Source organism: Myotis davidii, unplaced genomic scaffold, assembly GCF_000327345.1.
Source record: "Myotis davidii unplaced genomic scaffold, ASM32734v1 scaffold313, whole genome shotgun sequence".
Taxonomy (NCBI): domain Eukaryota; kingdom Metazoa; phylum Chordata; class Mammalia; order Chiroptera; family Vespertilionidae; genus Myotis; species Myotis davidii.
The window spans coordinates 128,345-146,132 of NW_006286275.1; the positions used below are offsets into that span (position 1 = coordinate 128,345).

The following is a 17,788-nucleotide window of genomic DNA, read 5'->3' on the forward strand; positions in this document are numbered from 1 at the left end:
CCGGTTCCGGATTGCGAGAGGCAGTCGGACAGCCCCCAAGGGGTTCTGGATTGGAGAGGGTGCAGGCCGGGCTGAGGGACCCTCCCACCCCCCCCCATCCCTCACCCCTGTGCACAAATTTCCTGCATCAGGCCTTTAGTAGTAGTAGTAGTAGTAGATATGATTGTATTCATTTTAGGGGAAATTGAGATACAGTGGTGAAGCACCTTAGCTGGTTAGTGAGGGACAGGCCAGTATTGGAGCCGGGGCTCTGGTCTCTCAAACTCCACATACTCTTTTTAGAAGGACACTTTCATCTGTGGGTCCGTAGTCTGATTATAATGTTCGAGTTCTTCATTTTAAATAGTTTAAAATTATGGGGAAGTATTACCTCAGAAAGGCTATTATTTTATTTACTTTAAGTTAATTTTTGAGTTTAGAAAGGTTACAAACTATGATATTTGTTGTTGTAACACCTGGAGAGTCATCTTTTCCTTACTATCCAAAAACAATAGAAACTAAGAGCTTTTGAGTCGGACCTTTTTTACTTAAGAGGATATTATATTTGGATGTTAACATGATAGGAGTGGGAACTATGTGTTTAATCTAATAGGACATTATTAAGTTGCATATGTCTGTAAGTCTTTGCAATATTTTTGCTCAAGCATTATTTCCTTAGTAACTGTGGCCGACTATGCCTTTTACCTTCAAGACAAAATTTAAAGATAATTAAAAAATGTGTATCATATTTTTAAAATGACATGTAAACCAACAAAAATCCCAGTGTCCTTGCTGTGGTTAGGAAGGTAAGATGTAGTCATCCCAAATTGGCAGGTGTTTTTAAAATTTAAATGATAACCAGAAAGTTCCAGAGAATGCCTGGGGGCAGGGAAGCAGCAGGCCTGCAGTGTTGGCTCTCAACCAGATTTGAATTGTGGCCCTGCCACTTTCCAGTGGACCTCACACTAAGCCTCACATTCCTGATTGTGTCATCCCAGCTCTGGTGCTGATTGTTGTTAATTAAAAGGTGAGCCCTGTAAGGAGCCCTGCTAGGCACCTCCTGCCACATGCAGTGGGCAGGTGTCTCCCCAGCCCCGTCCCTGTGTTTGAGGAAGGAAAAGCCTCAGTGAAGCCTGCAGACCTTGGTAAGCAGCACACTCAGCACCAAGGCCTGTCAAACTGCCTTAACAAGCTTTTTCTGACGCCCAATGAGGAAAGTTTTTGAAGCAAAGGACTTCTTTCCCCCCTTGTGTTTAGTGAGGAAGTCTTTAGTGTGTCACAGTGTTAGGTGTGAAAGTAATGAAGATATGAAATGACAGCTCTAGTAGCGATTTTAAAAAGATAAATGTGAAAATAGCCAAATGATTACCACCTCCCCAATAAAATCGGCTAGGGGGTCACATGAAAATTTAAAACTGAAAAAGAAGCTCTTTCTTTTGAAATCTTTACTTTTGCAACATCTTTTAAAATCTTACTTATCACCCTTATCTTGTGATTGCTTTTTGAAGTAGATGCTGGCTGGGGTCCTCACCACTCCCTCCTTCCCATTGTTATTTCTTTTGTGTAAACACGTGGCCCAGAGAAAGTGGAACCAGACAGCTCCAGCTTCCCACCTGTTTGCATTTTATTTGGAGGATGTTATTAAATTCATAATTGCTTATTATCAGGGATTTTTATTTTTCAAAAATAATGCATTCTAAAGTGTTTTATTTGTTTGCTCTTGCTTCAATTGTGAAAACTATTATTCCGTTTCTATAATTGGAGGTGATACAGAATTTGTGCATGTCATTGTATAGTTAAAATATATTTTCAAGCAAATGGGCTTTAAGTATATAAATAATACTCTTCATGCAATCACGTTTCCATTTTCCAGTGTTATGAAACCAGCTTTGTTTGTACCAATGATTCTGGCTTGTGTATTGGAAGGAAAATAGAGGATTAAGGCAGATTAGAGTGTTGGGATAATGTCTGTGTGCTCACACATAAAAATTCTCCAAATCTGGACGTTACTATGGTGATGTTAGCAGAAACTTGAACTTTCAATTGGTATAGAGCTTAGTACAGTGCCTGTTGGAGTAACAGGCAAATCAGTCTCTTCTGAGTCAATTTGTTATGCCAGTGCTGACAGCATTTGGATGTCGAGGTTGCTGGTGATGAGGAACTGCCACCAATCAGTGTCTGGGGAGAACACCTGTCTCCTTTCATGGTGCTCCTGTTAGGCATGGATTATACAAGAGGCAGCAGAATCTGCTGAAAAGAGTACCATTCTGGGGTTTAATAGAAATAAAAGAAACATTATAATAGCTGCACTTACTGAGTCAGACTTGCATTCCAGGGACCATGTGAGCTGTGCTATTACATTATCCCTAATGCATTTAAATCAGTTATTTCCATAGAGCTCCGACTGCTTGCTCCTAGTTTATGATCTTAATTAAGTAGAGTACTTGGGCTCTTTGGACTGAGTGCCCACTTATGTCAGACAGGGGTGGTTTCTTGCCGATGTTTGGAAGAAGAGCTCTGAGCTCCGTGAGGTTACTGTTTTTATGGTAACAGCACATTTTTGACATTCTGGAGCCTAGGAGAACATATCCTGCTTCTGTCTTGGTCCTGGGAATGGTTGTCTTTCAATGATTGCTAGTGAGTTACTTGCATATATTAAATGAACAAGAAATTTGAATGAGGGTGCCTTATAGTGACGATTACTACTCTTTTTCTTTTAAAATTAAAATGTGGGAGGTAGAGGTGATGTTGTTTTTAATGGGGGTGGTGGTGGGGTGGTGGCGATGGTTTCCCACTGGGAAGTAATGTTCAGGTTTCATTAAGAGTTGCTCCTTATGGAGTGTGTATTGGGAGGGGGAGTAGGAAGAATCTCAGGAATTTTCCTTACACTTTTTTCTTCTGTTCATTTCTAGTCTTTATAACCTGGCTTCACTGGAACTGAGAGAGAATCTTCTTACATATCTTCCTGAGTGAGTCTGGGGAAAATAAGAGGGATTTTGTACCGAATGAATTTCTTCAAACATTAAAAAAAAAGCACTGTTGTATTTTGTCAAAAAGAGATTCTGTATCTTATGGAAAGTTTGGGAGATGTCAACTTTCTCTTAGTGGTCCGTCCTTTGCAATATTAATAAAATCCAAATAATCTTATTCTTGGAAACTAGTTTTAAGTGAGGGAATACCACATTGCTTGGTATTTCTAAGTATTATCTAAGAGCTTTTTTTTTTTTTTTTAATAGCTCTCTTACTCAGCTACGGAGACTAGAAGAACTTGACTTAGGAAACAATGAAATATACAATTTGGTAAGTCTGTATTGTAGAGTGCTTTGAATTTAACTTTTTTCTTACTTATGAACACAAATTTTGAGAGAGATCTGTAGGGATGCTTTTAAACCAGTATTTCCACATGTTTAGCTTGGCAGCATAAAAGAATGTGCTATAGTTCACATGGGTTAAGAATTGTGATTTGTGCCCTGGCCAGTGTAGCTCAGTGGTTGAGTATCAACCCATGAACCAGGAGTCACAGTTTGATTCCTAGTCAGGGCACATGCCCAGGTTGCAAGCTCGATCCCTGGTAAAAGGGTATGTAGGAGGTTGATCAATGTTTCTCTCTCATCATTGATGTTTCTGTCACTCTCTCCCTTTCTCTCTCTAAAATCAATAAAAACATCATATATAATAAAGAGGTAATGTGCAAATTAACCCTCACAAGATGGCTGCCTACAACCAGACTGACAGGGAGGTTAGTGAGGAATGACCAAATGACTGAACAAGCAGGCTGCGTGGGGTGACCAGACCATCAGGGGGGTTAGTGAGGGGCGACCAGGCTGGCAGGGGGGCAGTTGGGGGCGACCAGGCCGGCCGGCAGTCAGACATCCCCCAATGTGTCCCAGATTGGAGAAGGTGCAGGCTGGGCTGAGGGGGACTCCCCCCCCCACCCACACACAAATTGTGTGCACCAGGCCTGCAGTATATAATAAAAGAGTTGTGATTGGGAGGCAGGGAGGGTTAGGGCCAAAGATGATGGGCATACATGGACATGACTGGCATTGTTGAGTGTTGGGGGTGCTCTTATGAAGAGGGCTTGATATTAGAGAAATACCAACAGACATCCTCTGTGGTACCCCATCATTAACTGTTGAAAGTAGGATTTTTTCTTTCTTAATGGAAGACAAAGTTGGATTTTTGTTACCATAACATTATTCTTTTTGTTTTAGCCAGAATCAATCGGAGCTCTCGTACATCTAAAGGATCTTTGGTTGGATGGAAATCAACTTTCAGAATTACCTCAGGTACGTGGTAATTTCATTTATTCTCCCCCAAACATAAACCAGTAGCCACCACCACTCTCATATCTTCCCTGCTTCTACATGAGAGTTTCTTTAAAAGGGATTTATATATATATATAATCTTAATTGATTTCAGAGAGGAAGGGAGAGGGAGAGAGAGATAGAAACATCAGTGATGAGAGAAGTCATTGATCAGCTGCCTCCTGCACACCCCCTATTTGGAGATCAAGCCCGTAACCCATGCATGTGCCCTGACCGAGAATCAAACCGTGACCTCTTGGTTCATAGGTCGACACTCAAGCACTGAGCCATGCTGGCAGTGCTATAAAAGGGATCTTAAAAACCAAAAACTTTGGTTGAAAGAGCACATTTGGAGAAATATATTGAGCATTCATTATGCTGTATTGCCAGAGAAAAACTGAGAGCCCCAACCCACTATTACTAAAGATAGAAACTATATCCTTTAGTGTGTGAAGTCTTAATCCTTGCTACCCACATGGCTTATGTCTAGTCCAGCAAATTTATAAATTTCCGGGACCCCTGATTCTGATGGTATGCATTTCTGCCACTCTTTATGATGTGCCTTGGGCATAATTATGACCACATTTTGCCCTGTAAATGGTGTGAAAGCAATATTAAAATTCTTTATTTCACAAATGGGCATTTTCCTCTTATTTTTTCCCCTCCAACTATTACTGAATTTCATCCTCTGGTGCGTAATCCAGCCAGTCTTAAAGTCAGGGTTTATTTCATGATGGGCAGGTGCTTGTATTTGACAGTACCTCTCATCTGTCTCTGCCCAGCAGTGAGCACCAGTGTGGTGCCTGTGCACTTCAGGTGGGGAATGCCATGTCGCCCAGGGAGCCTTGACACTAGAAAGATGGACCAGAGTGAAAATGTACCTGATGTAGCAGTAGCCCCGGATTTTCCATGACATCACTTTAGAGCTAGTGGCATTTGGAACTAATTTGAGTCTATTTCTGAGGTCTTGGCTGCATTTGGGCAAAGGATAGGGCCGATCAGCAATTGGTGTTGTGGGGGTTTGATACTTAGATTTCTCTAGAAAAATCTGAGCAATCCTAATTGAGAGAATTCTAGTTATTTTAGGAGTCAAAGGTTGGAGAGGGGAAATACCAGGAAGTTGTCAGGGAAGTAATAAAATACCAGCTATTAGACATGAGGGGGGAAGAGTATTATGTGTGTGCAAACGTGCATAAATGATTATATGCAAAGTGCCACATCCTAAATACCAAGACATTAAAATACCAGTGATTGTGTTTTAAATGGTTATTTAAACACCTCAGTTGCTTTTCTTGTATAAACTTCTGTTAAATCAGTACTAAACACACCAGGCAGTTTCAAATAATCAGAATTATTTTTGTCTCCATCGATGACAGAAAGAAAAGGATACAATGACATCGTTAAAAGGAATTAATGAAAAAGTAGAACAACTGCAGGGATCAGGTGTGAAATTAATAGACATGTAGTCTGCTTTCCCATGACAGGAAATGCAGGGGCGGGTCATAGGATGCATATTGGTAGGAGATAAACGGAAAGAATAGATTAGACCAAATTAAATACAGATTGAGGAATTTGTACTTCTGAAGACACTGGGAATCCACTAGACTTTTTTTTGAGTAGATGGGTGGTCTGATAATGTGACTAGAGCTATGTTTCCAGGAGGGAAATACGGAAGCCAGATTATAGAACAAACTTGGGTAGAGAGAGGCTAAGAGGCAGAGCTAACAGTCCAGGGCAGAGGGTAATGAGGGTGGGCACTTAATTGAGTGGCAGTGGAATGGAAAAGTGGAAGCAGTTATAAGAGAAAACATGGACTTTTGTGAATGGAAGGGAAGGGAGAGTAACTCTTGAATAGACTGTTAGACTCATCCAGGTACTTGTCCCACTCCTGGGTAGACTGTTTTTCCTTAAAAGCAGTATGCGAGTTCTTTCTTCCCTTGACGTTAAATGTGTCAGTGGGTCTGTATGCTCCAGTTTTTCTGGGAAGCAGCTGCGTTGATATTTGTTGTAACAAGTACTACCTGTCATGGGAGACAAAAAGTAGATGGTTTCTTAACAGAGAAAAATCTCAGGGTTCCCTTGATTGATTCCAAACTTGGAGAACTGGTTTCCAGCCTCTTGTTTCCCCCTGGTCCTGTGACCTTAAAGTTGTTTGTTCTCTCTCTGTGCCAATCTCTTCATCTGTTAAGTGACTGATTCCTTGCCTGCCTGAAGTTGGAGGACTTGGCATCGCTCCCAGCTCTGTGACTGATTCATGCAGCTTCCCGTTTTCATTGGAAGAGGGTCTGGAAACTTACTCCAGCCTTCACATCTAGATAGATGCTGAAGAAACATCCTTAGGACTACTCTGGGTTTTGGTTGCAAAATATCACTGTAAGACATTTCTCTGTGCTATGGCAGGTTTAAGCATGAGTTTCTTTTTCTGTGTCACTGATGTAGGAAATAGGAAATCTGAAGAACCTGCTGTGCTTAGATGTCTCTGAAAACAGGTTGGAAAGACTTCCTGAAGAAATCAGTGGCCTGACTTCATTAACAGATTTAGTCATTTCCCAGAACTTACTGGAAACGATTCCGGATGGCATTGGTACGTATTGGGAATAACTAACTCCTAAAGGTGCTGGCTGTTCGGGGGTTTGGAGGACTCTGATCCTTCAGTCACCACAGTCAGGAGCTGGGGATGTGATTCCTTTAGTTTCCTTGTTTGTTTTTTAAGAAGGAATGCAAAAATAATACAATTTAAGTTTTCTATAGGAAAGTATTTCCTTCACCTTGGTTTGATAGCAATTATAGATATTATTTCTTAAAATTGTTGACTCCTATCTACTTCATCCACACCTTGTCTCAATGACTTCAGTAGGGATTAGCCTACTGAATGTATTTCAGGCACATGAGCCTTCATTAAGAAATTTCTAATTGAGCATTCTCAATAGTTGAGGAGAAAGTAACTTTGACCTTATTGCATAACCTGGGGAAGGGCTGCTCAAGCTGGCACGGTGCACTGGAGTTGAGCCTTTTCTGAGACAATGAGAATAATCCTTTACATTAACCATTCTGTGCTGTTTCTTTTCAAAAAATTAGTCCAGACATTTCCTTTAGCATAAAGAAATTCATTTAAGTTTGAGAAAATAAATGCAAACAGAGAAGGTATACACAGATATGGACTAGCAGCCCCACCATAGCAAAGCAATTGTAAGAAGCTACATTTAACCATATAGTTGTCATAGGATTTCTGTCTTTGACCTTCATTAAACTTTTATTCAAAACATCGAAGGGAGTTTTCTGAAACTTTCAGTAGGAGAAACTGTATGGCAGAGGACTGCTTCCTTCCTGGGGTTTGGTCAGGATGAAGGTGACAGCAGCTCAGCCACCATATAGACATTGCCTTTTGGGGATTTTGACTCAAGGTAGAAATGTTCACGGAGAATCATATATGGCAACTGAAAGCAGTTGTAGGAGCTGGCGGTGTTTTAGTGCCTGTAATAGGAAGAAACAGGGGCGTGAGGTGGCTAGTTTCAAGCATTTGAAAGGCTCTCATGGAGGAGGAGATGTATTATATCTTCCAGTTCAAATGGGAAAAGTCAAGGACCATGAATCTCAACTTGATAAGAAAGGCTTTAAGAGAGATATTTGTACAAGGTAGTCTGGGCTGCGTAGTGAAGAAGTGAGCACCCTGTCGCTGGAAGTATTCCAGGGAGGCTGCAAGACCACTCGTCAGTCTGACTGTTGGGGAGACTCCTGTTGGGGCGAGATGTGTCAAGTGTGGGATACAGTGTGCCCTGTGGGGAATGCCAGTGTGCCTGCCTCCTGACAGGACAGGGTTCACAGTTGCCTAGAACCCTCTGGGACAGTGGTAATTATGGCTGGTGGTGCTAAATAAAGGGCTCAAGGAGGTTAGTTCTGCGTTGCCCTGTAAGGCCACCCAAGACAAGCTAATCTTTTCGACATTTCCCTTTCTCCAGCTTTATGTCTCTCCTAAGATAGAGGCTGCTTTCTGGTTTTCCTGGGGAAGGTTAATCATGCCAGCCACTCTTAGTAGATAGCAGAGGACATCTGCTCTGTGGGCAGAGTCCCCTGAGTTGTAGTTGAGAATGAGAATCTGAATGACCTGGGATTTTCTTCACTCAGTGGGAACCCGAGGAGGCTGCAGTAAACAGATTCTTCTTTTCCATGGTGGACTCGGTCTTTCATGGCACTTGTCAAAGGTGACCATCTCATTCTGCATGTATAGAAATACTACAATATAGGGATCGTCACTAAGTCATGCTCAGTCATAAGTGATGGAATAAACTGCACTTTAGTGTTCTTTGTTATTAGTAGGAGGATTCTTGGACTAAGATAAAAGCTTGTCTCCTGTTTTAAAAGATCCATTAAGAGCCAGCTGTTTAATTTTCTTCAAATTTTCTGGCTTTGATATGATACTTTTAGGTAGGGACTTTTAAAATGATTGGCTTCTAATTGCTGACTTTTTGATGTCCTGAGCAAATTGTTTTAACTCCCAACCTTTAGTGATCTGAATGAGAATGATGTAATTTCATAATGTGAAAAGCTGGGTGAGGAAAAAATGAATAACTATAACAAGAAAGAACAGCAGATAGGAAATACCAAATGATGATTAGGAAAACAATTGTTACTAATGAATTTAATAATTTTTCAGGAAAACTAAAGAAGCTGTCGATCTTGAAGGTGGATCAGAACAGACTAACACAGTTGCCTGAAACAATTGGTGACTGTGAGAGCCTCACTGAATTGGTTCTCACAGAAAACCGACTCCTGGTGAGTGTGGTTTATGCATTCAAATGGGTATTTATAAAACTTATCAGGGTGGATTCTACTTATTTGTAACTTGGGTGCACTAAATGGAAATTCCCTTATGTAACACACAAAAAAGGGACTTGCGAAGAAGCAAATACATGATACGAAGATGACTGGTTTTTAATCTGCGTAAGTGAGGGAAGTGGTGTTTCCACCCCCCTGTCAGATGTGTGTGCCACTGTGGTGCTCCCAGTACAGGGACTGCACGGACACCAGTGAGGGGCAGGGATCAGCATTGTTGGTGGATGTGCCGCTGCCGTGGGTGCCAAGGGCCTCAGAGGAAACACTGTTCTCTCTGGATTCTGTGGCAAAAGGGAAGAGTGGGAGAGATGGGCAGGAAATGGTGGCTGGCCAGGAAAGCCTCGTGGGACTGGGGGAGGAATGCTTTTTGGGGGGAGCCAGAGAGTGGTATCTGCTGGGCTTTGATGTGAGCTCACCCCATCCTAGAAGTAGAAGGTGGAGGTGACTGCAGGAGTCCCGCACTTGGACCAGGCTTCCGGTCCTACCGGGGCACAGGCCTTGGCGTGCACCGCCTGCGGGGGCAGGTCAGCAGGGTGACAGCAGATCTCAGTTGCCTTCTCACTTCCTGCTGCTGCCTTTGTTTTCATCAGTCCTCCATCTATCACTTCACCTCCCTTTTCTCCTTTTTTAATACTCTTTTAGCCGCTATTGTTTTCTTCAGTTTACTTTCCTACATTTCCCTTTTTGCTGTCTTCATTTTGTCACTTTATTTTTAACTCTGCTTTTCCTTCTCTTTCTTCTCCTTCTTCCCATCCTCCTCCTCCTCCTCCTCCTCCTCCTCCTCCTCCTTCATAAAAGAGTAAGTAATGGTCTTTTGGTGAAAAGAGCAACAAAGGACAGCAAGAGTTGACCAAAGACGGAATCAGCGGGAGAGGGGCTGCATCTCCTTAGGCAGTGCAAGCCGACTCCTCAGGCAGGCGTGGGGGGAGTGACCAAACTTTCCTGCCCTGGTTTTTGGTTTTAGGCTTAAAAATAGTAATCATAACAGCCTTTTAAAAATTTGTATTTTATTAAATTCAGAGAGGAATGGAGAGGGAGAGAGAGATAGAAACATCAATGATGGGAGAGAATCATTGAGTAGCTGCCTCCTGCATGCCCCCCACTGGAGATCGAGCCGGCAACCCGGGCATGTGCCCCGACTGGGAATCAAACCGTGACTTCCTGGTTCCTAGGTCGACACTTGACCCCTGAGCCTCACCAACCAGGCCATAATAATTTTAAAAATAACATTAAACATAAATAAATAAAAATAACATTTACCCTCTGAGTCCTTTGGAGTGTTGAAGACCCCCACCTGTAGGATTCAGTGCTCCACACAGCGGCCCTTACCCCTTCTCTCTTCCCTGGGTCACGGCACCTCTGCTCAGCACTCGGTCACCTGCCCAGCACTGTGGCTTCTTAGACAGCCACGCGATCACATCAGTGTGGTTCTTGAAGGTGCGCACAGGGTAGGGGTGAATCTTGAAGATAATTAAACTCTCATTTGAGTTGAAAAGCCTTCATTACCTCTTTATTAGGTGTTTTTCTCTTCCCAGCCAAAATGCAAAATATCTAAGTCCACATCCCCAAGTGAAATTCACAAATATTTGATTCTTAGGAAGAATGCTTGCTTCTGTCCCTTGATGAGATTACAAGTCTTTGAAAAGCTCTGTTTTACTGTGCCATGTTAAAATATGTGTTAAGTTAATAATAAAAATGTTATTTTAACAGACCTTACCTAAGAGCATTGGAAAACTTAAGAAGCTGAGCAACTTGAATGCAGACAGAAATAAATTAGTGTCTTTACCAAAAGAGGTATGTGTTAAAAAAATAAAAAAATAATAATTACAAAGAAATTATAATAACACAGAAGGGATCAAAATGTCAAATGCTTTAAAAAGACTTATGTGGTGCTTTTTAAATGCGTGAACTCTCGTCCGTGAGTATAGACATGGTTGGAGGAATTCTATCAAAGAGTGATCGTCAGTGACACTGAAGAGAGTGGGTGGAAGAGAGAGACCGAGGCTGCGGCCTTGGCCGACAGTGAACAGGGACACCATGGTGATTTGGGGGTTTGGCAGAGGAAGGGGATGACTTCGGGTTTGATTGAATTTAATGTGAGGTTAAACTGCCCCATAAGCCATGGAATGATAAAAATGGGTCTTGATGCCACGTTGTTCCTGGGCAGAGATGACCCTTGGACAGGGCTCATGCCAAGCCACCCACACAGAGGAAGGCAAATGGGAAGCGACAGCTGGGTTTTCAGGACTTTTTCTTGTCGGTGCTCTAAGCAGGAGAAAGTGGACGGTCGCTGCCCATTGTGGAGAGTGGTGTGTGGACTTAGAGGCTGTGACGTTCTGCCGGGGAGGTGAAAATGCTCAGAACGAGAAGGAAGCCCATAGCATGGCAAAGGAGGCGTCCAGTGTGTTGTTTAAAAGAAGGCTTATTCTACTAGGAAGTAGGAGGATGTGATTGGAGATGGGCAGTGTTGAGCTTGACTTTTTAAATTAACAACAGAGTCTAAAACTAAGCATAAGCCACCGTTTTTCTCTTCATCAATGTTGGTGAATCCCTTTCCCTTCGGCAGGGCCTCACATAGCAAGGTGTGGGATTGTGTGATGCGGTCACCGGCCAGGTGCAGTTTCCTTTGTATTTCTCTGTTTTGACAGTTTTCAACATCCTTGGAATAATTTCTGAGCTGCCATCTAACCAGCCAGAACTTGAGGAGCTCTTATTTTCCTGGTGTACGTCTCAGGGTGCCTGAACTTGGCCTGATTTCTTCCCTCCTTTCCTCATCTCGGTGCCCTGCCCTCCGTGTCCCAGTCTGCTCCCTGGGTTAGACGGCCAGCGTCCCTGAACGGAAGCACGAGGACATTCATTGTAAATGTGACCATATTCTGACACATCCTCAGTCTGAACACTGGCATCCAAATAAAACTGTTCCCAGCTCTCTGAAGTCTACACCTCAGCCTAACTGGGGCACAACTAAGAGATTCTGCCAATCAAAACATGTGGTGCCAGTCTCTAAGTGATAAACCAGTGTACAGAGCTGAGCATCATTCTGCACATTAATCGTACTCCTGTGGGATAGAACATGCATGTGGGTGACGACAGATCAGATGCAAACACAGGCACCGAGAGGTAGAAAGATTTATGACTTTCTTCCTCAAGGCCCTCGCTGGACTAGGAGCTTTCATGTGTTAACTCTGAGTCCTCACTCCGCTCTGAAGGTCATGGCGTTTCCTCATTTCACAGAGGAGGAAACAGTCCAGCAAGCAGCTTTCCTTGCTAGGGCTCACATAGCTGGGGGTCTAGAACTGGGCTGCAAAGATGTGTCTCCCACAGCCAGCTCACAGCTCACGGCTCTTCACTGGCCAAGAGTAACTTGGCCCCTCAGCTGATACTGACTCAGCCCAACCTTTTCATCTATGTGACCTTGAGGTGTGGCAGGATCTTAATTAGATAAAGGTCAGGTTATCTTTAGTTTGGGCATTTTAGAAAATTATTATGTTTTAGGAATATTTCAATGTGAATGCCAAAGAGAGCACTTTTCAGTATAATGTTAATCCCCAGTTTCACCCCACCTCCCACTTCCCTCTCCCTTTCTTTTGATTTTCTCCCAAAGGAACACATTCTAGACAAGAGCTTTAGAATTTTATTTTTATAGGACTCAGCAATTATGTTAGCCTCAGTTCTCTGTTCACTTTAAGAGAATGAAACCTGTACTTCTCGTTTCTTTTAGAGAGTTATGCCTAGTGCATGCTGTGTGTCTGCATGCATTTACTAGAGGCAGCTTTTCATGATTTGAAAAGTGAAAGTATTTCTAGCTTCAAAGCATTTTTAGTTAGCTATCACGTTTTATCTACTTTCTGAGAAATTATCATTGGTTTTCTGGCATCGAGAATTTGATGCAGGAATGAGGTCTGTGCCTATCCCTCAGCTGCCAGATACAGCAGAGAATGTATCAGGAACTGGATCTTTGCAGCACATCTTCACTCCTGCCCACACACTCAGCCCCAGAGTCAGAGGTGCACTGAGCATGTGTCTCCAATTCTGCTGCAGATCACAGTGTGGTAGCCCGCAGAAATGGCTGAGTGCTTGCCTCTGACCATTGGGGCTGAGCAGCCAAGCCACCAAGGGCCTCCTGACCTCGAACTGCGTCATGTTGGTCTGGGCTGCACCATCATGCCATGAGTCTGTGCGCTGAGTGTGCTAGGCCCTGTGACCCTGTGTGTGCGTGTGTGTGGGGGGGTGGGGGGTGGAGGGGAGGCTTATGCCACAGTGACCACATGCAATCACTTGCTCTGTCTCCAAACTTGATACCATTTGATCAAATCCTGCACTTGCCTGGTTGGATTATTTTCTTTCAAATCTTTATTACTTTCTCTTGAACAATTAAGTTGCACGCATGACATATCTAAACAGAAATGCTAACTAATTCATTTTATATGCCCCAAAGCCTTAGTTGTATTAATTGCCATTGGCCTGCTGTGCTGTGTAGTTCTTCCTAGTTTTTGTCTTTTTTTCAATGTGATAGTATTGTATATTGTCAGTTTTATAGCACAGCTTCTTAGTCTATAGCAGCATTTACTTGCGTTTTTTCCAAATGCTTGAGGGGAAAATGTTTGTACTGTGTGGGTCACAATAATAGTTTGTTTGTGTTTTGTGGTGTTATTCGTAGTAAACATTTGCAAATCAATGAATGTCTCTTGTTTTCTTAATTGTTAGCTGCTTGGAAATTTAGAAAAGTCAGGTAAACTTGCTATCCTGTAAGTATGGTTCAGACCACAGTTGCATCTCTACCTTCCATTTGCTTTGTAAATGCATGAAGATTCAAATCAGCTGACTGCTCTGTGTGTACTTCATTGTAAAATATTGGACATTTTCCTCTAAATTCATTTTTTTTAATGACTGCATGGCCTGGAACTTTATTTGTTACGTCAGATTTGTTCAGATTATTTTCTCATAAGAGAATGCTTTTCTGTGAATTACATTTTAAGTTCTTCACAAACTCTCAGAGGCATAACCTGGCGGCTCATCTGTCTTCACTAAATCCTGGTTTATTGGCACTATTCCATGGAAAAGCTAGATTTGCTTGATTTGCTACATGTGGCATGCTTCTGATTTTTCAAGCAACTTATTTGTATCTTTTCTCATCCTGTTGCTTAAGTGTATGCTTCTGGGAATAGGAGGTTCCCTAAAACTCTCATATTTTTGGTAGAGGGAGGAAGGAAGGCTGTGTTATCTGACAGGGAGTTGGTGTATGTATGATCATGAGTATGATAAAGACAGCCAGCAACTTCATAATATTCCCTAAACAAATTTTCACTTTAAATAGCCTGGTCCATAAAGTTTCTGGATGGAAGAGATTGAGCATATTCCCAAGTTTAGACCCCAGTCTTTTGTCTGCATTAGGTCAAAATAGTCATGACCCTAAATGCACCACACCTGTCCTACCTGAGACAGGTAAGATTTGCAGATTGTTGGACAGAGCCTTTCTTTAGCAGGCAATCTGTCTACATTAATTACCCATAAATGTTATTGTGATATTCAGAAATGTCTGTGGTGGTCAGGTATTCTTATTATTACAATTTAAAATTATTTCAATGAATAATTTACAATGTTCCCATCATATTCTAAATGATTTATTGTTAAATAAAAGATACTATCAAACCTGAAAAATACTAGAATAAAATATAGTTGACCGTTGGATTCCAAAATAGAGAAAGCATTCCTAAACTTAAAGAGGAAATAAATCATAAAAGAAACAGTTGATGGATTTGCCTATGTAAAAATTAGATTTCTGATCTTTAAGAGGTTACAGACAGCCTGGAGGCAGTGGGACATTTACAACATTACAGATGAATAAGGTCTCGCCTTACTTTATTAGAAAATCTTTCATAACATTGAGAAAAAGATGTTTCCACTATGGAAAGTGGACAAAAACGAAAGCAAAGAATTCTCCCCTTCACAAGAATCAATAAGCGATTCATAGAAGAAAAAATAGAAATGGCTATAAATATAAAAAAAAAATTAGCTCCATTAGTATCCACAGAAATGTTAGTGGAAGCATTTTGACGTATCAGATTTTCAAGATTAAAAAAATAATAATAATGATACCACATTTTGGCAAGGGTACAGGAAAGTGCATTTTATTATGAAAGTATAAATTATTATGGCTTCTCTGGTGGGAAATGTGATATTATTATTAAAAACTTTAAAAGTGTACATACCCTTGGATTCTGCAATTCCACTTCTAGGACTTTTATCCTGAGAAAAAAAATTACGGATATACACCAAGAGTGTGCACAAGAATATTTCTCACAGTACATATAGGGGCAGCTAACATGTGCAGGCACCAGGCCAACCATTTAGAGAGGCAGCTAACATGTGCCAGGCACTGTTAGCTTTCATGCATATTCTTATCTAATTTTCACAATAGTTTTGTGAGGTGTAGGTAAATCGTTATCCCTATGTAACAAGTTGTGAAACTAAGACACAGGGGTTAAGTAATTTGCCCAAGATTACACAGCAAGAAATGGTAGCACTAACTAGCAGTGTCTAATCAGAGTGATTTGTTACGTCATCTGAGATACATCTGTAGAAGAAGATAATTATGTGGTCAGTAAAAATCTTTTTAGAAATGTGATGACATGGGAAAACTTTCTTGATGCCATATGGAAACAAAGGTGCTGAAGGTCCTAGTGTTGGTCCTAATTTTGTTGAAGTGTATGTGCAGAATCAAATGCATGGCAATAATACTGAAAGATTGTCCCTCAAATTTTTAAATACTGATTATCCCTTTGTATTCGGATGGGACTTCAGTTATTTTCTCCTTGTTCTTGTGTGTGTGTGTGTGCGTGTATAAGGTTTTTATTTTTCAGTCAACATAAATTACTTTCTTATCACTAGAAAGAAGAATGCCATAGCTCTTAGTCGATATTTTGATGTCAGAGACCCAATAATTCAGAGCCCCAAAGCCACGTGGTTTCCAAAACATTTATGAAATAGTGGACATTTGAATAATATGCCATAGATGATAGTGGGGCAAAAAAAATAGTCTTTGGTTTCTGAAATGACACATCATAATATTTCTCTTCAAATTGTATTTTGACCAGATTTTGCTTATTGTACGTTTTCGTTTTTGCCAATGAAATGTGGGTTCACTTCTACTACAAATAATATCAAAAGGAAGCTACTAAAAGAAATGAAAGCACCTTTCTACTTAATACAGGGATTCAAAAGTGGGATATAGGCAGACAAAGGTAGGCTTTCTTTTTGAATCGTTGAATCCATCTGATTATCTTCTCTAGGGTAATGTAACCCAGAGGCAATTAAAACTTAGTGAAAGTTGACCTGACCAAAGGTTTGCTTAATAGCCTGCAGGTCCCATCTCCTTAAGATGGATTAGATTAGTGACAAACAGGTAAGGACAGTATCACCTTGACTTGAGACACAAAACAGCTACACAAGGATTCTCAGTTATATTCTGTGATCCTCAGAAGATCCAAGTGCAACCCCTTGTCTTCTGGAAAGGCACTTTTTGGTTTAAGGGAGGTTTAAAAATATCAGCTTCCTACATGACTGGTGATAAGTTACTTAAACAGTGACTCTGTTTCCCAGATTTCTAAGTGATAGGGACATTTTATCCAGATGGTCACTTTAAGAAACCTGTAAACTGTGCTTCTTGAACCCCAAAGAGAAAGCAGAAGCACATCTGAATGATATGAATAATGTACTACTGAACTCAAGTCACCTCTTCACTTTTATTGACATAAAATATCATTGTGAGACATCGTAAGGAGACAGAATTTTAAGAAGTTCAGGTGGGTCCGGGGAAGAGCTCGCCAGCATCAGAGCAGGCCCAGCGTAGTAGGTACTCCATGGTGACTGCACTTCTCATTTGGATGAGAAGTTTCTCTTCTTTGAAAAACAATAGCTACTACATTTACTTGGCAGCAGTAGCAGTAGACAGGCTCTATGATAGGTGCTAGATTATATTCATGGTTTCATTTAGTTTAATCCTTATTGTTACTTTTGGTTAAAGTAATACAGTCAAACTCACAAAACATGATCGAGCCTGAATTCTCACCCAGATCTGTGTGATCTCAAAGCACGAACTCTCTCCAACACACCGCACTCCTCTGCCATCTATAAAGCATTGTCTTTTGATTTACAGTTCGGGCTGCCTAATAATCTTTCCTAAAAGCCAGAAGTTTGCTCCATCCCTTCCTGGCTGATTTGGAAAGAGGGCTCTGTTTGTGTGGATGTTTGCCTGGGACAGCCTGTGCCTTGGCAAGTGATGAAGGCATCCCAGCATTCAGCAGCAACACTCGCCCTTTGTTGGCATTGTTTTCCAAACACCATAGACAATGGAGGTCTGGAGGTCGCCTGCCCTGACAACCCAGAGTGCCTAGGAGGCTCTTGAATGCAATTGCTTTCCACCCTTTGACATCTCTAATGGGTGTGAGATTAGAGAGGGAAAGGAAAAAGAAAAAAAAGGAGACTGTAAACAATAGACATCTCACACAGGCCTCGGGTGCTCACACTACTCCTCCCCACACACTTAAAGAACGTTCACTTGTCCAGAACTTTCATTGCTCCTACAACTTTTAGACCCTCTCTGATCAGTTTAATCAATTAATTAACTTTTGATTGATATGAATAATGTATATGTACATGATACAAAT

General features: G+C 41.4%; 1 protein-coding gene across 1 annotated transcript in view; it reads left to right on the forward strand.

Annotated features, from left to right (window-relative positions):
- LRRC1 (leucine rich repeat containing 1) overlaps positions 1 to 17,788 on the forward strand; it is a gene marked incomplete at both ends in the record, with an annotated part of 71,043 nt that overhangs the window by 39,639 nt on the left and 13,616 nt on the right. Inside the window, 6 exons of the mRNA XM_006757748.2 lie at positions 2,892 to 2,948; positions 3,216 to 3,279; positions 4,194 to 4,268; positions 6,726 to 6,870; positions 8,941 to 9,059; positions 10,830 to 10,913. Of these exons, the coding sequence (XP_006757811.2) occupies positions 2,892 to 2,948; positions 3,216 to 3,279; positions 4,194 to 4,268; positions 6,726 to 6,870; positions 8,941 to 9,059; positions 10,830 to 10,913 (544 nt within the window). The remainder of the gene's footprint in view (positions 1 to 2,891; positions 2,949 to 3,215; positions 3,280 to 4,193; positions 4,269 to 6,725; positions 6,871 to 8,940; positions 9,060 to 10,829; positions 10,914 to 17,788) is intronic.